Source organism: Bufo gargarizans, chromosome 6 (genome assembly GCF_014858855.1).
Source record: "Bufo gargarizans isolate SCDJY-AF-19 chromosome 6, ASM1485885v1, whole genome shotgun sequence".
NCBI classification, from domain to species: Eukaryota; Metazoa; Chordata; class Amphibia; order Anura; family Bufonidae; genus Bufo; species Bufo gargarizans.
The window spans coordinates 284,400,165-284,423,975 of NC_058085.1; the positions used below are offsets into that span (position 1 = coordinate 284,400,165).

The 23,811-nt window shown below is 45.6% G+C and overlaps 1 protein-coding gene across 2 annotated transcripts in view; it reads left to right on the forward strand.

Annotated features, from left to right (window-relative positions):
• OSBPL2 (oxysterol binding protein like 2) overlaps positions 1 to 23,811 on the forward strand; it is an 83,027-nt gene that overhangs the window by 31,629 nt on the left and 27,587 nt on the right. For both annotated transcript variants that reach the window (XM_044295888.1, XM_044295887.1), the window contains exons 2-3: positions 17,051 to 17,208; positions 22,827 to 22,959. In XM_044295888.1, coding sequence (XP_044151823.1) covers positions 17,172 to 17,208; positions 22,827 to 22,959 — 170 coding nt within the window. In that variant the 5' untranslated portion in view covers positions 17,051 to 17,171. The remainder of the gene's footprint in view (positions 1 to 17,050; positions 17,209 to 22,826; positions 22,960 to 23,811) is intronic.

Below are 23,811 nucleotides of genomic sequence, written 5' to 3' on the forward strand. Positions count from 1 at the left end.
CTCTTCTTTAAATTTGGGGAACTTTAATTACCTGTGGAGGGAATTATATTACAGATATACTTACCCTCCGCAGAGCAGCCTTTCATAGGATCCTCTTCACGGTCACGTGACCGCTCCAAACGCAGTTTCCAGGCTTCCGGTCCACTGCTGTCTCCTTTTGTTTCCTTCTTTTCGCTATGCTTTACAGGTCATTAGGGCACTGTGGATGGCAAAGGGCGCACATGAGGGGCACTGGATGGCAAAGGGGGCACATGAAGGGCACTGTGGATGGCACTGAATGGCACACAAGGGGCACTGGATGGCACACAAGGGGCAACGGGGATGGCACATGGGCATCGTGGATGGCAAAGGGGGCAATTAATGGCACACAAGGGGTACTGTGGATGGCAAAGGGGGCACTGGATGGCACAGGGGGCACATGAGGGGCACTGTGGATGGCAATGGGGGAACTGGCTGGTACACAAGGGGCACAGGATGGCACATGAGGATGGCAATGGAAGCACTGGATAGCAAAAAAGGGGCGCTGTGGAGGTCACTGTCATTGGGGCGCTGTGGAGGTCACTGTCATTGGGGCGCTGTGGAGGTCACTGTCATTGGGGCGCTGTGGAGGTCACTGTCATTGGGGCGCTGTGGAGGTCACTGTCATGGGCGCTCAGTATAAGTGGAGCCATATTTGTTTTGTGGTCTGCAAGTCGCGGATCCACTAAATAAGGTTACTGTCCATGTGCAATGCAATTTTTATTTTTTTTTTGCATTGAGTTCTATGGGTTTTAGATCTGTATTGTGAGGACCAGAATAGGACATTTTCTATATTTTGCAGAACTGACATACAGATGTGGAAAGCACATGGACGTCATCAGTGTGTTTTCTACGTCCGTGTGTCAGTTCCAGTAAAGACAGAACATGTCCTATTCTGGTCTTCAAAATGAGGACCTCGAATCTATAGAACTCAATGGGACTGCCAAAATTGTGCATCGCAAAGTGGATACGGTCGTGTGCATAAGGGTTTAGATACACCGCTCAGCAGGCAGGATCATACAAGATAGGATTAGAAAACGCCAGAAAATCAATGCCATAAGTATCTGGCATGGAATCATCCGTACAACTCCTATTAAGCTAAAAAAAAAAAAAAAAGCTACCACGCAGAAAATTATAAACTTTAATAATTTATTGGAATATCCACATATAATTACACAACATTAATCATAATAAAATACATATAGCAGCAGTCATGAGAAAAGCTGGAGTGTGACAATCATAATGCGCTGCAGACATCAGGGACCAGTACAGTTATAAATAGCAGCGTAATCACATAAGGTCCGTGTAATACCGCTCACCGCTGAATAGTGAAGGACGGTGACATACATCTGTGTAGCCTAGTAACACACTGCTAACAATAATCCAGCCTGGAGCGTACCGCCCGACGATGTTTGAAGAGGTCAGCTGATTGCTTGGGTCTGATTTGGTTGAATGATCATTCACATCTTGCTCATTGAAGTCAGTGGTGGAGATTTAGGAATACTAGTTTAGTTGCCCATAGAAACCTCAGATTTCACCTTTCATTTCCCAAAGGAGCGCTAAAAAATGAAAAGTGGAATCTGATTGGTTGCTCTGATTGGGCAACTAAGGGCACTTTCACACTTGCGTTTTTCTTTTCCAGCGCTGAGTTCCGTCCTAGGGGCTCTATACCGGAAAAGAACTGATCAGTTTTATCCTAATGCATTCTGAATGGGGAGTAATCTGTTCAGGGTGCATCAGGATGTCTTTTTAACTGATCAGGCAGCATGCTACGGTTTTATCTCTGGCCAAAAAAAACCGGAAGACTTGCCTGAATGCTGGATTTTTTTTCATAGGAATGTATTTGCGCAGGCCGAAAAAAGGGTGAAAAAAATGCCAGATCTGTTTTTCCGGATGACGCTGGAAAGACTGATCCGGCATTTCAATGCATTTTTCAGACTGATCAGAATCCTGATCAGTCTTACAAATGCCATCAGTTGGCATACGTTTTCCGGATCGGGCAGACAGTTCCGGCGACGGGTGTGAAAGTAGCCTAAGCCAGTTCTACTTTACACCAGTTTTGATAACTTCCAGTGTGGCTACTTTCTTCCAGAAACACCTCCACAATGTCTGGTATTGCAGCTCAGAACTGCAATACCCCACACAACCTGCTAACAGGAGTGGCGCTGTTTTTTTTTTTTTTTGTTTTTTTTTTTTTTTTCTTAGTTTTTTCGGGGGCGGAGCAGACATGAGTTCCTAGCTCTGTATAACTCCTTTAATATGCTGTATATGAATGCGTCAGAAAAAGCCCCATGCTATTTGTGTGCAGGGATAAGCAGCCGCCGGTCACACCTGGCACCACCTATTTCCAAGGGAACAATAGATCCTATCGGTAATAAACATTACAGTATATGGATAGCAGCATCTATGTGTGCGGTGGATTAGAACGGTTAATGTGAGCCGTACAGGGAGGTCACCCAAGGCTCCGGTTGCTCAATACTCCCAAGGCCGGAGCCTATGTAATCTCCTTCTAACATTACAGGATGTTCACTTCGGTCATTCCCGTTCTCCTGGAGATCACTCCAGGTCATGTGAAGGACGCATGTCAACATGTGATCATAGCGCATGTATATACAGTCACGCCATAGTCACCGCCAATAAAAGATGATGAGTCCTCACATTCCGTGAGGTTATGGAAGATTCCTTGTAGCTGCCTCATAGTCATCTCTGCTTCTGGGAAAGCTGGGTCATAACCAGTGTGGCCACCACAAGGGTCCTGCCTGATGGTGTGGCTGGCTACATACAACCAAGCCATGCCACCCCAGCATCCAGTGGCCACAGAATTTTACGGCAAAATTGTGGCACCATTGGCTGCCATGGCTTGGCCTTACCCTAAAGGCTTCCTAGGGATTCATCCCCTGGCTTTCCCAGACTCCCTCATGTTACATCCTTGTGCACATTTACCCTTCAGGATTGTCATTTTTGAGTTTTTTTTTTTTAAAGAGTCGTAAATTTAGTTTAAATCAGGTCGACAGATTAAGGTCTCATGCACATGACCGTTGTGTTTTGTGGTCCGCAAATTGCGGATCCGCAAAAAGTGGATGGCGTCCGTGTGCGTTCCGCAAAACGGACAAGAATAGGATATGTAATTTTTTTTTTTTTGCGGGGCCACGGAACAGAGCATCTTTTGTGGCCCCATTGACGTGAATGAGCCGCAGTTTTTGCAGATGTGTACCAAAACAACGGTCGTGTGCATGAGTTAGCCAACACCCCCCCCCCCCCCCCCCCACTCAAAATACTTACCTGGTCCCCAACACCGGTTTCCTTCCAGATCGCTCCATGGCCGTCTTTGCATCTCCCCTGTGTGCAGATATCATCATCCGTCTATGGGTGCTGCAGTCAATAGCAGGCCACGTTGCTGACCGCTCCTCTTACGTCGCGTGTGAAGGCCGTGGAGCGATCCGGAAGGAAACCAGTGTCAGGGACGAGGTAAGTATTGTCAGTATTGCGGGTCCGGGCATTGTGGGTGGGTTGTTCAGTGCTGGATAACCCCTTTAAAGGGCTGATTTCACATGAGTGTGTTCTGTCCAGGAAACGCCGCATCTCCTGGACCGACCGCGGCTCCACTAACCCGTTCTGACTGCATCATAGTGATTTATGATACAGTACATTGAACTGTACTCATCATGTGAGCACAGTATAATAGACCCGCACTATGATAGGAAAAAACGGTATCATAGTGCCCTGTCATGCAGTCCAGGAGATGCGGCAGACACACGGACCAAAAGCGCTTGCGTGAATCGGCCCTAACCACCTCACTTTTCACAATCAGCGTGAGGGATGTAACCAAGGAAAGTCCGAAAAATCTTTAAGCCCTATATTTTGACTTTTTGAAGCCGGAATTCTAGAGGCCAGGGTGTGACTCCTTGGGGCACCATATAATAAATATATGAAGAACATTGCCTCCTTCTTCTAGAAGCGCCCGTCCGCACGTTGTGCGCTAGTACATCTTATTCCCCGAATGGGAACCCACTAGACGAGCAGCCATGTTTTTCTAATCCTGGGCATCCTTTATAAGACTACACACAAGAGGCTCTTACCTCTACCTTTTAAAGGGAAATGTGCTGCAGCTGAAACTGAATAATGTATTTTTCAAAGGGCAGAAGGAGAAGGTCAAGTCTGGCATCTAACTGGCATCTGACCGCAGCATTGCTTGTTGGAAGCTGCCGGCAACACAGAACACATTGAAATACCCTCTGGTAGCAATTACCTGACTGAGGAAATGTAGATGTAAAGCCTAATTAGAGCAGAAATGCTTTGAGCGCCATATTTAATCCCCTGTGCGAGGATAAACAGGAATGTAAACATGGTAAGCCATAATCTGCTCACAGAATGACTGCTCGTGCTGTGCCTTCATCCAACCAACCCCACCGAAGAGGACTTCTGTCTCCCCTCCCGTCTGACCTATGGATCCCAAGGTGGTTGGAAGGGGAAGGATAAATGGGGTTAGAGGGTTTGTTAAAGCGTCTCGCACAACTTTTCATATAACCTAGAGACGTATCAAAAGTTGTGATTGGTGGGGGTCTGAGTGCTGAGACCCCCCACCATTCTCAAGAATGAGGGGAGAGAAGTGCGCTTGTATCACGCTCTGTCTCCTCGAGATGGGCCCATAGACTTCTACAGAAACCGTCTCCTGCAGCGAGGCGAGAGAGCGCTAAATGTGTGTACTCCTCAACACTCGTTCTTGAGAACGGTGGGGGTCTCGGCACTCAGACCCCCACCGATCACAGCTTTTGATAAGGGTCTATAACATATGAAAAGTTGTGTGAATAGTTAGTGACTCTTTAGGAGTATTGCACATAGACAAGAGTAGAACACGGAGGCACTGCTAACAACAGGTATAAGCTTCGGTCCTTGATGCAGGCTAGAGTGACAGCAGGGTAGCTGGTTGCTTCATACGTGGTGCTCAGCAAAAAGACAGGAGGCGGTATCAAGTGCAACAATGTAGCGGAAGTAAAAGAAGTATGCGGCACTCACCGAAGCACGTAAATATGTATCTCTTTATTCAGTCCTCAGCATTCGGACGAACAAATGGGGTTGCGAGGCGGACACGCTCCTGCAGATGAGTGGCGGCTACGGCCGTTTCGCGCAATGTGTAGCGCTTCTTCTGGCGGCCAGAGATACATATTTACGTGCTTCGGTGAGTGCCGCATACTTCTTTTACTTCCGCTACATTGTTGCACTCTAGGAGTATGGCTGCACGTCTGGAGCGGATCTGACAGTATAGTGTTCTCCAGTCTAAGGGCATGTTCACACTGCTTAAAGGGAACCTGTCATCAACTTGATGCTGACCTCACTGAGGGCAGCATTAATTAGTGACAGAAATGCTGATCTCAGCGGTGTGCCACTCATCAGCTAAAAGTAAGTGGTTGCTGAGAACCAGCATCATAATCATTGCAGCCCAGGACTTGAGAAGAGTCAGATCTACCTGAGAAGAGTCCTGGTTAGTCCTAATCTCCTGCAGTCACCCATCTGCTGATGATTGGCAGTTCTCTCCTAGGGAGAAAGGGAGAAAACTAGGTAGAAGACTGTCAGTCATCAGCAGGTAGGCGGGGGAGCAGGACTTCATGAATAGCCAGGACTCTTCTCAGGTGGCCGTGACTCTTTTCCAGGCCCAGTCTGCAATGATTGTGATGTTGGTTCTCGGCAACCACTTACTTTTAACTTATAAATGACAGACCTCTGAAATCATCTCACCTGTCTCTACTCTATTCTGTTGGTATGGGCAGCATAAAGTTGATGACAGGTTCCCTTTAAGTTTCAGGTAGATTTTAGCATGTATTCCCTGCCAAAATCCACGCTGCAAACCATGGTAAATCCACTGGCAATGATTTCCAATGGAAATCTGTGTTGCTATTCATGTACCCGTGTTTTTTTTTTTTTTTTTAAATCTGTGTCAAGAAGAGACATGTCCCATCTTAGCGCTGAAACTGTGGTGGGTGTCTGCACGCGGATTAGCCCCCTTTAAATGTAGCTCATCAGCAGTCAGATAAGCGACATGACAAATCCAAAAATAAATCTGTGATTTTTGCCACAGATTCCATGGATTTTTCTCATGAGCCCCATATGTGCATTGGTAAGACGTTGTGGTACTACCCTCCTGGAATACTTTTTCTTGCACTGGTACACGGTAAACAGTTGCAGCTGTGTAGTAGGACTGTACACGCCTGTGTACACATCATAGTTGTCTTGATTTTGCAGTGTATTTTTTCACCATTTTTGCTCAGATTTTGTGACAGTTGTGACTGAATCATAACAAACCCTACAAAACCGCAGCATGTGAACACAGTCTATATGTTTTGTTTAGAGATTTTTTATATATATATATATATATATATATATATATATATATATATATATATATATAATATATTACGCACACACTGAACAAAATTATAAACACAACACATTTGGTTTTGCTCCCATTTTGCATGAGCTGAACTCAAAGATCTGAAACATTTTCTACATACACAAAAGACCCATTACACTGAAATATTGTTCACAAATCTGTCTAAATCTGTTAGTGAGCACTTCTCCTTTGCCGAGATAATCCATCCCACCTCACAGGTGTGGCATATCAAGGTGCTGATTAGACAGCATGAGTATTGCACAGGTGTGCCTTAGACTGCCCACAATAAAAGTCCACTCTGAAATGTGCAGTTTGATCACACAGCACAATGCCACAGATGTTGCAAGGTCTGAGGGAGCGTGCAATTGGCATACTGACTTCAGGAATGTCTACCAGAGCTGTTGCCCATGCAATTAATGTTCATTTCTCTACCATAAGCAGTCTCCAAAGTTTTAGGTTTTTTTTGAGAATTTGGCAGTACATCCAACCGGCCTCACAACCGCAGACCACGTGTAACCACACCAACCCAGGACCTCCACATCCAGCATGTTCACCTCCATGATCGTCTGAGACCAGCCACCCGGACGGCTGCAGCTACAATCGGTTTGCATAACCAAAGAATTTCTGCACAAACTGTCAGACACAGTCTCAGGGAAGCTCATCCGCATGCTCGTCGTCCTCATCGGGGTCTGGACCTGACTGCAGTCCGTCGTCGTAACCGACTTGAGTGGGCAAATGCTCACATTCGATGGCATCTGGCGCGTTGGAGAAGCGTTCTGTTCACGGATGAGTCTCGTTTTTCACTGTTCAGGGCAGATGGCAGACAACGTGTGTGGCACAATCGACAACCTGATCAACTCTATGCGAAGGAGATGTGTTGCACTGCGTGAGGCAAATGGTGGCCACACCAGATACTGACTGGTTCCCCAAACTGTGCACAGGGCAAAGGAGAAGTGCTCCGTAACACAGATTTATACAGATTTGTGAACAATATTTGAGAGTTATGGGGCTTTTGTGTTTGTGGAAAATGTTTCAGATCTTTGAGTTCAGCTCATGCAAAATGGGAGCAAAACCGAAAGTGTTGCTTTTATATTTTTGTTCAGTGTATATACTTGTAATATCCTATGGCCTCGGCTATATTGGTAGATGCCAGTAGTTTGATCTGGGCACCACCACTATATTTGATGCTTAATGACATGCCATGGCTTTGCTCCTGATCTCCATCAGTAACACAGTGTTCCAGGTTCAAGCGCAGTTGCTCATTAGAGTTATCGAATACCATTGTGCATTTCCCCCTCAGCTAATATAAGCCCATGGGTCCTGCTCCTCTGTCTTGCAGTTTGTTTCTGATCTGTGCTTTTAATCCTTAAATGGATTTACAACAACACCAAAAAAAACACCAAGTAAATGTCCACCATGTTGTTTTTACATCTAACATAATGTGCTGATTAATTTCATAATCTGGTTTTACAGGAAGTTTGTTTTCTGATGCAAATCTTCAGTTAAAGGGGTTGTCCCGGACCAAATGTTTTTAAAAAAAAAACACGTTTACTCACAATGTACATCTAAGTAAAGACCTCCATACATTTTCAGCTATTTTTGCCACTTCTATGTGGCTCCAACGGTCCCCCACTCATTGTTTATATATCTGTTTATCTTTACCTGACTTCCGGCTGCACTGCCCTGTGGGTCCTAGGGCAGCGCAGCATCAGGTAGTTACAGCTGTATCTCTGCTCCGCTGTAACTCCGCCCCCTCATCAATATTCACCTCAATTCGTTCTGCAGCTCACCCCACTGGAGGGGCGGAGCTGAGCTGCTTAAGGGGCGGGGCTTAGCGGGATTTCGGCCAGCCGCTGTAACTCCGCCCCCTCATCAATATTCGCCTCAATTCATTCTGAAGCTCACCACTGGAGGGGCGGGGCGGTGCTGAGTGGGTTGTCAAGGGCGGAGCTGAGCTGGTGCTTAAGGGGCGGGGCTTAGCGGGATGTCGGCCAGCCGATGTAACTCCGCCCCTCATCCATATTCACCTCGATTCATTTGCTGCCAGTGATGTCACCGGGCTCCCTGAGCAGCGGAAGAGGAAGCTTTGCTTGCCTGCAAGGGACACGGTACCTCACTGAGGAGAAGAAAACTGTAACTTCCGGCCAGGAATTTCAAAGATGAAAACGGGGCTGCAGAAATCTGTGCCAAAGGTACTACCTGCTTGTATGTAATGTGTATGCCACACTTGTACTATTAGAGTAATGTCCCCAATCCCGGACAACCCCTTTAACTGATAAAATGCCTGCCTGCAGCAACCACTAGGGGGAGCTCACTTGATATGGTGTTATTATTATTGAGTTCACAGTATAACCTTTGTCAGGTTAGCTCCCTCTAGTGGAATCTACAGGCGCTGAAAATGTTATTTTTTTTATATTAAAGGGAACCTGTCACATGGGTTGCTAGATGGCCGCTAGCACATCCGCAATACCCAGTCCCCGTAACTCTGTGTGCTTTTATTGTGTAAAAAAATAAAAATAAAATGATACATATGCAAATTAACCTGATATGAGTCCTGTCCCTCAGATGTGCTAGCTAGCTAGCGGCCATGTAGCAACCCATGTCCTCAGCTCTATACACAAAATCCCGGTGACAGGTTCCCTTTAAAGGGATTTTTGGGAGTTCGATATTGATGACTTGTCCTCTGGATGGGTCATTAATAATTGCAATGGTCTTACTCTCGGCAGCCCTGCCGATCAACTGTTTAAAGAGGCCACAGTTCTGCAATGAGCGCTGCAGCCTCCTCCCAGCTTACTATGCAAAGCATCTCAGACCCATTCAGTTGAATAGACCGTGAGTGTGACATCACTGGCAAAAATAAAAGGTTGCTACACTCAGTGGATCACTGTGGCCTCTTCAAACAGCTGATCATTGGGGTTGTCGGGAGTTGGACCCCCACTGATCAGATATTGATGAGCTATCCTGAGAATATGACATCGATATTCTACTCCTGGAAAAACCCCTTTAGTAAAGCTTAAAGGGGTATTCCAAGTTGGGACTGGAACTCCCATTGCTAGGATTGTTCTCATTGCCCCCATCTCCAGAACGGGTCCCCAGTCCCATAGCAGTGAATGAAGAGGTGGCTGCACTCGCTCAGATATTTTCGAGAGTCACATAGCAGTAAATGGAAAGCAAGCTGTGCATATGTGGTGGGACCCTGTTTAGGAATTAGGAGCAGGTCCCAGAGGTGGTGCACCTATTGGACATTGATGGCAAATCCTAGTGATGGGAATACCCTTTTAAACTGCTATGGGGGTTGTTTACTAAACGGATATAGGCCACTTTTTGGCGTATATCTGTTGCAGATTGTGGCGCAAAGATTATTTATGCCGCAATCTGCGTTTTTAATAATTTTTTAATTTTAATGTTTTTCTACCCGTCACGCCAGGTCTAAAAAAGGGGGCACGGCACGGGCAGGGAAAAGGATGGTCTGGCAGGCCTGTCTCATCATATTCTACGCCTGTTTTAGGTGTAGAAAATGGTCTAAATCTACGCAGCAAGGGAGATGGCATCGATTTAGACAAGTGTAAAGTCTTCTGTCAGTGAATAGGAACACTCTTGTTCATGTTCAGTAGCAACAGACCCTGTAGGCATCTAGTCCTGCTTTCAGCGGAGAAGTGGGTACAACCATATCCAGTCTAGACCATGCTCTGTGAGCTAAACAGTCGGCAGCCTGGACTGATACATTGTAGCAAACCACCAAAAAGAAGCTAGTGTGTCTGCGTGCAGTCACTGCTGATGTATTTGGGTCACACAGCATTGTCTAAACTGGATCCAAGTGCAGCAAACCTTCAGCTGGGAGCAGGAATAGCTTTTGAATGAACTTACGTAGATGGTGTCCAAGGCTGGACTTTGTTTTCAGGGTCACTGGCGGGTGTCGCATGTTCTAGCCTTGTTCATGAGCTCTTGGATAACCTCCTCTTATTTTCAGCTTGGATGCAGCGAGCACAAGTCGCTGCTGTTTTCTTTATTTTGGTAGTGCCGGAGTTGGCAGAGACGGTTGTGTTTATCCCGGCAGCGCTTGTGCGGCGCGCGGGGCTCCCGCTTGTCCCATCTATTAATGGAAGCCTTACCCTGCCTAGTACTGTTCCACCGGGACTAGTATACACGCGTGTCTTGTTAGTGCTCTACGTGGCTGACCCCCTTGATAAACATTTCTCGTTCGGTGGGGAAGGGGAGACCGTCTGAAAGCAGCACAGATTTTGTGCCGGATTACTGCACACAGTAGGATTAGGGTACTTTCACACTTGCGTTATTCTTTTCCGGCACAGAGTTCCGTCACAGGGGCTCTATACCGGAAAAGAACTGATCAGGCATATCCCCATGCATTCTGAATGGAGAGTAATCCATTCAGGATGTCTTCAGTTCAGTCATTTTGACTGATCAGGCAAAAGAGAAAACCGTAGCATGCTAAGGTTTTATCTCTGGCGAAAAAAATAAATAAATGAAGAAATGTATTCGTGCTGGATCCGGCATTCAAAATACTGGAATGCGCAGACCTTTAAAAATGAGAAATAAATACCGGATCCGTTTTGCCTGATGACACCGGAAAAACGGATCCGGTATTGCAATGCATTTTTCAGACTGATCAGGATCCTGATCAGTCTGAAAAAAGCATGATCAGTCCGAAAAAATGAAATGAGTTTGCATACAGTTTGCCTGATCGGGCAGGCAGTTCAGGCAACGGAACTGCCTGCCGGAATCAAACAACGCAAGTGTACCCTTACTGTGTGGGAGCTATATTCATGGCTCTGTGGTAGTCACTCAACTTTCCCAGGAAAAGATACAAATTGTATAAGCCGTTCCTTTAATGCCATGGTTACCAGTGCAATTGTTAATTATCTGCATTGGCTCAGTAGCTGCATCCCATGCCCTCCATAGAAATGAGCAACCGTAGCCGCTGGAAAAGCCGCCACGGCCCTTAGAGTTGCCTGCGAAGAGGTCCAGGAGGAGTAATGTTCCTGTTATGTGCGGCCGTTCCTGTATAATCTTCATATGAGATGAATGGGGTCAAGGCAAATGGTTCATTGTAAATCCCAGTGAAGTTGGGGAATTGCCCTCAGTGTCATGGGGCGCCCCCAGCAAGAGTCCTGCCCCCGCATCCTTGAAAACAGATGGGGCGAGAAGCTTCGCTTCTAATAAATATTTGGACAGAGTCAGACTTGAAAAACAAAATTGGTATGAATGTCATTCCGCCCTTTTCAGTGCCATCAGTTCCTGGGAAAGCTGGGTGACAGTCTGTTTTTGAGTGTCTTACTCAGATTTTTTTAGGCTACAGAATGCCATTTCTGCCTAGATTTGGCGTGACAAGATCCCTTTTTCCATATGACTGTAAATTTGCAGGTTAGGACACAAAGAAAGCTGGGTGGGATTCCACAATGTTTGATCATAATGGGTCAAGTGTACTGAATGAGCAAGAGAAGGTCATATTGTAGTGATCTGTGTCTGAGAAAGCTGTGTGATGACCAGTAAGGCCACCTTTCTCTGGACTTTTCCCCCAGTATCCCAAGTGTTCACACACTTTTTTTTTTTTTTTTTTTTTTGTGTGCTGAAAAAAAAACTGCAAAATCTGCTTCAGGATTCAATTTCAATTGGGTGTATGGATGAATTTGACTTGGAATCCGCACCAACAATAAACATCTCGCTTCTTTTCCCCCATGTTGCAGTTCTTAAAACCATAAGCGGGGGGAAAAAAAACAGCGCTGTGTAAGGATACATGCACACGAACGTTTTTGTGTCCGTTCCGGATTTTTTTGCTGATAGGATGCTGTCCGCATCAGTATGTCCGTTCCGTAGCCCCGCAAAAAAAATATAGAACATGTCTGTCCTATTCTTGTCCATTTGAGGTATTGTTACAATGGATTCGCAAAAAAAAACAAAAAAAAAAACGGATGGCATATCGCAGTCGTTTTTTATTTATTTTGCCAATCCGCAATTTGCAGACTGCAAAACACATACAGTCGTGTGCATGTAGCCTAAATTAAAGGGGTTTTCCGGGAATAAAAAAAATGAAAATACTTAAATGTTGCTTCATTATAAATATATTCCTAAATACCTTTCATTAGTTATAATGGCTCGTTTTGTCTAGGGAGCAATGATTAGGAGAAACAAAATGGTGACCGTCCTATTAGTACACACAAAAGCTGTCCTAATTACACAGCAGGACAAGTTACTTCACAACACCGAACTAATAAGCTTCCATCATCCACTTCTCTTCCGTCATCCACTTCTCCAGCCTGCTGGAGTTCCTTGCCGCTAGTGTGAAAGTAGCGTAAGAACTTCAGTTGAATCTCTGTTGGAATGGAGTTCATGAGAAGACATGAAGTACAGAGAGGATGGACAGGACACACTGTGGTAATGGAAACTACATACAAGTGCTGCTGCTCATTACCACATCCTCAATCTCCTCTCTGTACTTCATGTCTCCTCATAAACTCCATTCCCACTTCCCATTCCATTCGCTGAAAATCTTATAAGTAGTATTCAGGATCATAATCCCTGACATGTAGGAGAAAAGGATAAGGCAGCTCTTTAGTTCAGTGTTGTTAAGTAACTTTTCCTCCTGTGTGATTAGGACAGGTTTTGTGTATACTAGTAGGACAGCAGCCATTTTATTTCTCCTGATGAATGCTCCTCAGGCCTCTCGCACACGAACGTGTGCGCTCGTGGCCGTGCTGCGGCCCTCAAATTGCGTGATGCGAAATGCAAACGGAACAGTGCCCGTTTATTGCGGATTCTCAAATGCGGTCCTATAATACGGCCATGGAGTGCACACGTTCGTGTGCAATAAGCCTTAGACAAAAAAAAAACATTATAACTAATGAAAGGTGAGATGATTTGCAGGCACCGAAATCTGGGTTGAAAAAACTCTGTGAGCATGTCCTAAATGGGTGATTTGCCTACATACCCTTTTTGCTTTTGCTCTCACTGCAATTCCCAGGCAGGAGTTTGGGAAAGCCAGAAGATGGCTCTTTTGGTGGGTGTATTTCCAGATACACCAATAGCATTTCTGCAAAGTTAGTCTCATGCACACGACCGTGTCCATTTGCGGTCCGTGTGGTGTCCCCGTGTTTTGTGGACCTTTTGACTTCCATGGTTCCACGCTTGGCATTTTTCAGACAAGTATAGGACACGTTCTATCCTTTGCGGAATGGCCATACGGACCTGGAAAGCAAACTGAAGTCATCCGTGTGCTTTCCGCCTCCGTATGTCTGTTCTGCAAAAGAAAGAACATGTCTTTTAAAATTGAGCGCAAAATGCAGAGCGTGGAACCATGGAAGTTAAAAGCTCCCCAAATAAATATGCACGCCACACGGACCGCATCCGTATTTTGCTGATCCACAGTTTGCAGACCGCAAAACATATATGTTGTGTGCATGAGGCCAGATTTTCCATTCCGTAACTGGGTGATAACCGATATGGCCACCAATAAAGGTGCACAGAGCTTTCCTAGACCACTGAATGACAGATCCGCCACTTATAGGAACAGGGGGATCTATTTCTGAATAGGTAGGAGACTGACAACCCCTCTGGGAGCCATATGTCGTTCTGGTAGTCACCCTGCCTTGCCAGGATCAGATATAAATGATGTTTAGCTTTTTTTCCCCCCAAAGCTTTAAACGACTTGTCTGAAGGGGACGACCCAAGGATTTATATTTCATGTGACAGCCTCGACTATCTTATAGCATATTCCTCGATCGCCTCTGCTATTCTCCTCCACTTGCCAGATTTCTATTCTTTCTACGTCTCGGCCCGGGGGGAAATCTGTTTCTATTTTTCCGTTTTGTTTAACATGTGTTTTGGAGTTGTCATTTACCCCTCCACCATCCCCTCCCCGGGGAAATTAAAATGGCCGCCCCATTAAAACAACACAGGTTGCCATGGTTACCGCAGGCCTGCAAATTGTAGCGAGAGGTAAACTTTTCTGGTAAAATAACGTTTTTATTTTTATATATATATGAGAGAAGCGATGAATCTGTGTATTTGCCTTCAGGAGATTTTTACAAACTGCTCACTCTTTGACATATCTGTAAAGGCGAACGGTTCCATCTTACCTAATGAACTCTGTTCTAAATAAAAGCTTTAGACTTGGTGCGACCCTTAAAGGGGTTGTCTCACTTTATCAAATGGCATGTGTCATGTAGAGAAAGTTAATACAAGGCACTTACTAATGTATTGTGATTGTCCATAATGCCTCCTTTGCTGGCTGGATTCATTTTTCCATCACATCATACCCTACTTATATTCAGGAGTTCTGACCACCCTGCACTCCATCAGCAGTGGTCGTGCTTGCACACTATAGGAAAAGCACTGACCCCTCCCGTGGCCAGGACTGTGGGGGTGCGCATAGGCCTTTTGGTTTTTTCCTATAGTGTGCAAGCACGACCACTGCTGCTGGATTACAGGGTGGTCGTAACCCCTGGATATGAGCAGTGAATAATGTGATGGATCAGGCCAGCAAAGGAGGCAATATGAACAATCACAATACATTAATAAGTGTCTACATAATAAAGGCAATTTACAGAAATGAGACAACCCTTTTAATGGGACTCACTTTAATATTTTAAGTAATTGGAATATTTGCAGGTTTCTGATATTCTCCTGATCAGGGACCAGGGATTTTAGTAGTAATGTAGGGGTGCTGCCGCAGGGAAGTCCGGTCCTTGCAGTCTCCTCCCCAGTCCTGTCAGCAGAACCTAGGGCTGGTCCGCTCTAAGTGGGAGGAGGCCAGCTGCCATGCCTCCATCATGTGAACCTTGTTCTCTTCTGGTTTAGACGATGATTTGGATTTCCAGTAACTGCCCAGCTTTATTACTGGAGCCAGGCCGACTAATTTGGCCCATAGCTTAATATTGAAGTGCTAATTCCCAAATGTATTTATGAAAGGAGGGTTCCAATCCCTAAGAGTAACTTGCTACACCCACACAATATTACAAAATCAACTTCATAATATACTTATCACTAGGGTCGTCAGCTCTATTTTTGGGTCAAACTCCTTTGAACACCCTTCTCAGCATTTGAATTCCAAATCACATGACATCTAAGCTCCACCCCATTCCTTTCAGCTACTCCTTAAAGGGGTTTTCTGGGATTCCTCAGGATAGAACGGCTTGTAATTACACCTGGTCACCACTGCGCTGTCGATGGCAAGCAGGTAAACAATGAAGAGAAGGCAACGCTGGCACAGCACAGGCCTTCTCTTCAACCAGCTGATCGGCAGGGGTGCCGGATGTTGGAACCCCGCCAATCTGATATTGATGACCTATCCTAAGGATGGGTCATCAATTTAAAATCCTGGAAACCCCCTTTTAAATGGCTAGAAGTGTTTTTGTTTATTCAAATACACATAAGCCCCACCTCGTCTTAGGTCCTTTTGCTGCACTGTTGAGAAGTATGCTTCAAAGTGGCTGCAAACTTCGGGGGGGTCCCGTTAAAATTTTTAAGTTTCAAGAACAGTAAAACAATAATAAGCTCCTTATAAAAAGCGCAACAGAGTAATAAGACAAGCTGCTGATATCACATGGTTAGGTACATCCCTGGGGGGTCTCGGCAGTGGAGTTATGTGACATAAAGGAGAGGTGGGAGTTTGGACTTTGTATCCGCCTCCTCTGAGGCTATGATGGCTGGTAACGGGGGCCATTAGATGGAGAGCACCTTTGCAGAGACTCAAGGCAGCCGACCATGTTGTGTATGAGGGTGGGGCCCATCTCTCCTCTGATACCTGTATGGGGGCATGTTGGATTTTCTTAATTATTCATTATTTTGTATATTTTTTTTATTATACATCAATTAATATTCTCCATACACATTAATATTCAAATCATTATTACTTTTTTAACCCAACCCCATAATACCCAAACTGTGGTGCATCTCTCTAAGGCTACTTTCACACTTGCGCTTGATCGGATCCGATCATATTAATGCAGACGGAGGCTCCGTTCAGTACGGATCCGTCTGCATTAATAACTTTAAAAAATTTCGCAAGTGCGCAAGTAGCCTGCGCGGATCCGTTCAGACTTTCAATGTAAAGTCAATGGGGGACGGATCCGCTTGAAGATTGAGCCATATGGTGACATCTTCAAGCGGATCCGTTCCCATTGACTTACATTGTAAGTCTGAACGGATCCGCACGGCCAGGCGGACACCCGAACGCTGCAAGCAGCGTTCAGCTGTCCGCCTGTCCGTGCGGAGGCGAGCGGAGCGGAGGCTGAACGCCGCCAGACTGATGCAGTCTGAGCGGATCCGCATCCATTCAGACTGCATCAGGGCTGGACGGAGGCGTTCGGGTCCGCTCGTGAGCCCCTTCAAACGGAGCTCACGAGCGGACCAACGAACGCTAGTGTGAAAGCAGCCTAAGAAAAAGGGGAAGTCGAAACAAAGGGATTCAAAATTTCCTGTCCCCGTCCCCGTCCCCATATCCTGATCCATTTTTTTCTCCATGTTGGATTTCAACAGGAGATGATCTGCTGCCACAGACCTCTAACAGTGGCTCATTCCCCTCTCCTCATGGACATCACATGCACACTCTGCTGAGGCTGAGCATGCATGTGTATTTGTGTCCTCTTACAAGTTATACTGATGCATCTTGTCCTTTTTCTGTTGCAGTTCCAGTGGGTGGGAGGTGGGAGCAGAGGTCCTCACCCAGACATCGCCCCTCCTGGAGTATTATTAAGCCCTGAAGAAGATGCAGTAATTGCCTGAAGAGCTTGAAAAGCAGCAAAGAAGGATGAACAGTGAGGAGGAGTTTTTTGATGCCGTCACAGGTAAATGGAGGACATGTCTGGGGTCACATGTGGTGGTGCATGCCAAAGATCAGGAGCTTTGAAGTGCACATCAGTTCAGATATCCCTGCTGAGAGAAGCTGTGGCGCTCCACACCATACGCTTGGTTGTGGCTGCGCCCGGTACTGTAGCTTAGTCCCGTTTACAGCTCCTGCCTTTATTCAACTGATCGGCAGTGGTGCAGAGTCACATTTCTCCCAATCGGAGGACAACCCAACAATATTCTAGTTTTGGAAACCCCCATTATATCATAGGTAAAGTCTGTGCAGATTTCTACAGCATAGAGGATATGCAGCTATCCCACAGAGTGTAGGCACAGACGTCGGATTTCTGCCGACAGATCCCATTGGATATGTGAGGATCTGTTAGCAGTCAGACATTTAGGCCCCTTTCAGACGAGCGAGTGTCACGCTCCAGACTGGGAGCGTAAGTATAACGCAGCTCCCGTCCTGACCTCCCAGCACTGACTGGGTCACGTAGCATTATATTGATTTATGATTCTATGTAACTCTTAGAGGTCAGGAATAGTATTGTGTAACCCTTACATAATGCTGTCAGTGTTATCCAATACATTCCAGAACTGTAAGGGTTACATAGCATCTTAAATCAATATAATGCTATGCGACCCCATCAGTGCTGGGAGGTCAGGCTGGGTGCTCTCCCTGACACACCCTGCGAGTCCAATGTGTGGAACTCGCTCGTGTGAAAGGAGCCTTTAGAGGGGCTGTCAGACTCGGTCTCGGGAATGAATAGGTTTGAGAGTTACCCATGTCTGAAATGAGGGTCTCTGCATGCCTCTGCAAGGCGCTTAGCCCCATTCTTTTAAAATAACATTTTGAGTTTGGCCAAGTTGATTGTGCAGCTGGGACTAATGGCTGAACATAATCACCTTAAAGGGGTTGTCTCACTTCATCAAATGGCATTTATCACATAGAGAATGTATTGTGCTTGTCCATATTGCCTCCTTTGCTAGCTAGATTCATTTTTCCATCACGTTATACACTGCTCGTTTCCATGGTTACAACCACCTTGCAATCCAGTAGTGGTGGTCGAGCACACTATAGGAGAAGGCACTGGGCTCAAGCCAGCAAAGGAGACAATATGGATAATAACAATACATTAGTAAGTGCCTTGTTTAAACGTTCTCTACATGATAGATGCCATTTGCTAAAGTGAGGCAACCCTTTAATTCTAACAATTGCAGCGCAGAGAAGAAACGACTGAATGTACAATTGTTTCCTTTTTTGCTATTGCCCAAAATACCGTTGCACAAGGTTTCCCTTTTCTGTGTCTGAGCGGTCTTTTTTCACTCCTATGTGACTTGCCTACGTCAATGGCCGCTTCGCCAGTCATGGAAAGCTGTGAGGCATCCTCTATGGGCACTATAATGGCTTCTATTAGAGGGCACCCATTATCTTCCACTCATTAAAAGAATATTATTGAGAATAACAAGTTTTAGGACTGGTCCCCTGTATATTATAGGTCATCTCCAATGACCGGGTCCCTACGCTGAGGCAGAGCTCCAGGGCTCCAATTCTAAATCTGTCATAGGGGCCCCCACCTAACCATTTGTAACACTGGTGGTGTCACCTGCCAGAAGAACCTTTTGGGCCCCTCAGACACCAGGGTCCCTGTCTGCAGGGATAATCATACCACATGTTCTTGTGGGAACGACCTCACTGCGGGGAGCAGCGGCCGATCTGCGTGGCCCCACAAGCTGCAGCAGGCTCTACTTAAACTAATTATGACCGCCTAGTTTAGTCGGTCGGTATTGCTAATGGATGCACGGCCACACCGTGTGGTCGTACCCTAAGGCCCCTTTCACACGGGCAAGTTTTCAGCGCGGGTGCAATGCGTGAGGTGAACGCATTGCACCCGCACTGAATCCGGACCCATTCATTTCTATAGGGCTGTGCACATGAGCTGTGATTTTCACGCATCACTTCTGCGTTGCGTGAAAATCGCAGCAAGCTCTATTTTGTGCGTTTTTCACGCAACACATGCCCTATAGAAGTGAATGGGACTGCGTGAAAATTGCAAGCATCCGCAAACAAGTGCAGATGCGGTGCGATTTTCACACACGCTTGCTAGGAGATGAACGCGATGGAGACCCGATCATTATCATTTTCCCTTATAACATGGTTATAAGGGAAAATAATAACATTCTTAATAGTTAATGCATAGTACAATAGGGCTGGAGGGGTTAAAAATAAATAAAAAATAATTTAACTCACCTTAATCCACTTGTTCGCGTAGCCCAGCTTCTCTTCTGTCTTCTTTCTTCAGGACCTGGGTAAAGGACCTGTGGTGATGTCACTGCGCTCATCACATGGTCCATCACATGATCTTTTACCATGGTGATGGATCATGTGACGGGCCACGTGATGAGCGCAGTGACGTCACAACAGGTCCTTTACCCAGGTCCTGAAGAAAGAAGACAGAAGAGAAGCTGGGCTGCGCGAACAAGTGGATTAAGGTGAGTTAAATTTATTTTATTTTTTTAACCCCTCCAGCGCTATTGTACTATGCATTCTGTATAAAGAATGCTATTATTTTCCCTTATAACCATGTTATAAGGGAAAATAATAAAATCAACACAACACCTAACCCAAACCCGAACTTCTGCGAAGAAGTTCGGGTTTGGGTACCAAACATGCCGATTTTTTTTCTCACGCGCACGCAAAACGCATTACAATGTTTTGCACTCGTGCGGAAAAATTGTGCATTTTCCCGCAACGCACCCGCATCTTATCTGGGGGGGGGAAAAAAAGCGCCCGTGTGAAAGAGGCCTATGGGTTAACAGATCTTGGCTAATAGACCTATTATGAAGAAGTGAGAGGAAGTGTCAGAGCACGGGATCCTCAGCCCCGTGTGCTTTTACATCATGTGTCAGGTTACTAAATGTCAAGTGTCTTCACTAGGAAGCGCAAGGGCGATTATTTGGGTGAGTAATACAATCTGTAACTGTACTGCATGCACACTAGTATTTCTCTACACTCCATGGTCTTCCTTGTCTGTTCCAACTTAAAGAAACGGGCAAGGATAACAGCAGAGAAGCAATGGGAGCAGGTTATGCTCATCGGGGGAGATATATCAAATGGGTGTATAGGGGAAATGGCTTAGTTGCCCATAGTAACCAATCAGATTACACCTTTCATTTTTCACAGCTCCTCTGGAAAATGAAAGGTGGAATCTGATTGGTCGCTATGGGCAACTAGGCCAGTTCTGCTTTACCACAATTTGATAAATCTCAGCCATTTCTGTTTCAGAACATTGGATTAGTTCCCTGCACTGGCGTTTTGTGACTATACAGAGTTATGTCTGTGTGTTATTTCTCATCTCTCTCCGCCTGACATGTCTGTTTTAGCAATTACTTGCATCCCTATTGTAATACCAAATGTCGGAGCATCTATTTTTTACAGCTCAATGATGCACCATTTCTTTATTATTCCTGCTAGAAGTTATGAATGAATTACTAGCAGTTTGCAGTAAAGTTCCAGATGGGTGTTACCAACTGGAAATGAGTCCCTGCACAGTCGGATTAGATAATGTCACCCCCAGCTCCTAACACCCATCTGGTGTAATTCATTCATAACCTCTAGCAGGAGTAATAAAGGAATGGCGCATCATGGTCACAGGAATAGATGCTCCAAAATTTGCAACAAGGGGATGCAGGTAATCATTAAAACAGGAGAAGTGACAAGTCCCCTTTTTGGAGGACCTCTCTACACTCCTGGCATGTCTGGCTCTTCCCCTATAAATTTACAACACTGGAGCATCTTTTCTTTGCGCCATTCCACTGTTATTCCTGGAAGTGAACGTTGGTATTTGGCCTTCCTGTAGGGACCGGTGGGTCCTTACACAATTACTGGATGGTTTCAGTGAGTTGGAGGGACTGCAGTTTATTTATACATTTTCAGAAGGAATAACAGAGGAACAGTGCAGAGTTTTAAATAACGATGCAGATATTTAGGTAGTTCTTCCTTTATAGTTGTGCCTAGTGTGATGGTGCACCCCAGAAATTCACTCTGTGTGTGTATATATCATATATAATATATATCTGTCTCTACGTCGTTGTTTTTCACCTTCTATGATTTCTCAATTTCCCCCGTTATATATACTTTTTCCTCCATTTCCTCTGAACCTTGGTATCAGTCTGTAGTTTTCTTTTTGCCAGGGTCTGCCTGTGCCCGCCTCTGCCTCCCCATATCTTGTATGTGTTTTTAGATGTTTCTCCGCAGCTAGACAGGCGCGCGGCGCAGCGGTGGCGGCCGGTACATTAACATGTGCTAGATATTCAGCAGCAGGGACTGCACTTTTACGTCTCGTCAGCAAAATGTAAAACAGATAATAAATGAATAAATAAATAAGCTGTTTAGCATCCACTGAAGGCACTGCCCGCGCAGCTCTGTGCCCCCAATCCTCATTTTAATTTTCTATGGGAAAAGCAGCTAGTGGGTGACAGATGCATTACCCATGCCGCTAGGTGGGCACCGCCCCAGAGCTCAGGGTAACGCACTGTGGATTTTCCGCACACAGTTCTGCAGCATAAGCGCCACATGTGAGCATGCCCTCAAGTTTATATGGAGATGCAGCAGAGTTGAAATTGTGATTTAGCTCACTGGAGCTGCCTTGTCTGGGCTTTATGATAAAGTGCCCTGCTTGAGGTAACAGTAGTTCTACCTGCAGTCCTATGCAAAACCACCGATAAGACCTTGTAACAGGTAGTTGTAAGAAATATGATTCTGCTTTTGATAGTCTCTGTTCAGCTGCACCGCGCTACCTCTGCTCTGCTACATTCGTTAGACGTTGGCTCATGCTCAGGAGTGTATATAGTGCCCCCCTGGAGGTGGCAGTCTGTCTGTGGTTCATTTTCTGGCAATATATTCTCTTCTCTCTGCTTTTTGTTAATTAAAGGATAATGAGGATATCCCTCTGCCATCTGGAGAATGTGACACAGGAAGAAATATTTCCCTTTCTGAGGAGTTTGGCGCAGCCTGTGCTGTATCACTTGTGTCCTTCCAATTGTTTACCGGAGCAGCAGGGTTGAGTTAGTACAGTGACTTGTGCCAAGTCACAGGCTGTGATTTTACATACCTACTGTCTTAACATGCCACTGTACATTACCATTGTGTGGAAATGAAATAGTTAACTGATGGATTCAGCTCTGGCTGCATCTCTAATCCACACTGCACGAGGCGCCTGGCAGTACGAAGTCTCATTAGCGATATCCAATAATGCAATTACAGCGGTGACCATGTGCAATGTTAGGGAGTATCACATTTTTATGCTCCCTGTCACTCACTGTGCTGTCAGTCTTTACTGCGGTTCTGGAATTTTGTTTATGATTATTGTTGTGAATGTTGTGAAGCGCCGTGTGACTGATGTAAAATCTGCAGCGGTTGCGATGAGCTGGCAGTTTCATCAGGAAAGGATTCGTGTCTGGACTTTAAACGTGACCTGTCGCTCGCTATTGCACAATATCCACCCCAGGCTTCGTCAAAAGCAAAATGCACAAAAACTGGGCCGACCTTCAGCTGCGTCGCAGAGCAAGGTTCAGTGCCAGTCGTATGTAACTGTCGCCCTCCTCTCCCTGATAGGCACCGACTCTGACAATTCATCTGGAGAGTTCACAGACACCAGCCAGAGGATCGCACAGATGACGCTCACCGACCAGAGCACGGCGGCCGAGGACGAGAGGGGTCCGCAGGAGAATGGGGTGAAGAAGCACCGGTAAGGCTTTTCTTTTTTTTTTTTTTTTTGGTAGGGTCACTAACCAACCAATATCACTTCTAGCTGTCTCTCACGTAGTTGAATCGTTTATTCTTCTCTGTTATCAGCCAGTCGTGGAAAATCTATTTCACCGCAATCACTACTTTGTCGCAAATCGTTATATGTGTGACTGATGTCAGCATCTTTTAGGACATAAAGGTGGACTCTCCCTGAGGATCCCTTACCCCTGCTAAGTTGGGGCTGTATCTTGCCTGTGTCCCATCCGTATTTTTGCATCCGATTCCCTCCTTCTATATATAACAGTCTGTCTATAGCTCTGTCATTAACAAGCACCACATCATCCTTACATATTCTTGAGTGGATGGGAAATATAGTGAGGTCATGTGACCGTATCATTTTCTAAAAAAAAAAAACGGGCAGCACTTGGATGCCATCTTTGTACTATCTGCATTCATAATGATAGAGCACATCCTATCCTTGTCTGTATTGCAGAAGAGAATAGTCATTTCCAGTGATGTGATGGAGAAAAATGCAAATTCCACATGGACGGTGTCCGTATCTTGTGGACCCGTGGTTTGCGGACCTCAATATGGGCACAGTCGTGTGCCAACTGATTTGCATTTTAAGACTGATCAGGATCAGCCTGCTCAGACCGGAAGGACGGATCCGGCATTCTGGCAAGTGTTCAGTTTTTTTGGCCAGTGATAAAACCGTAGCATGCTGCGGTATTATCTCCGTCCTGAAAAGTCAAAAAGACTGAACTGAAGACATCCTGAAGCATCCTGAACGGATTACTCTCCATTCAGAAAGCATTAGGATAAAACGGATCAGTTCTTTTCCAGTATAGAGCCC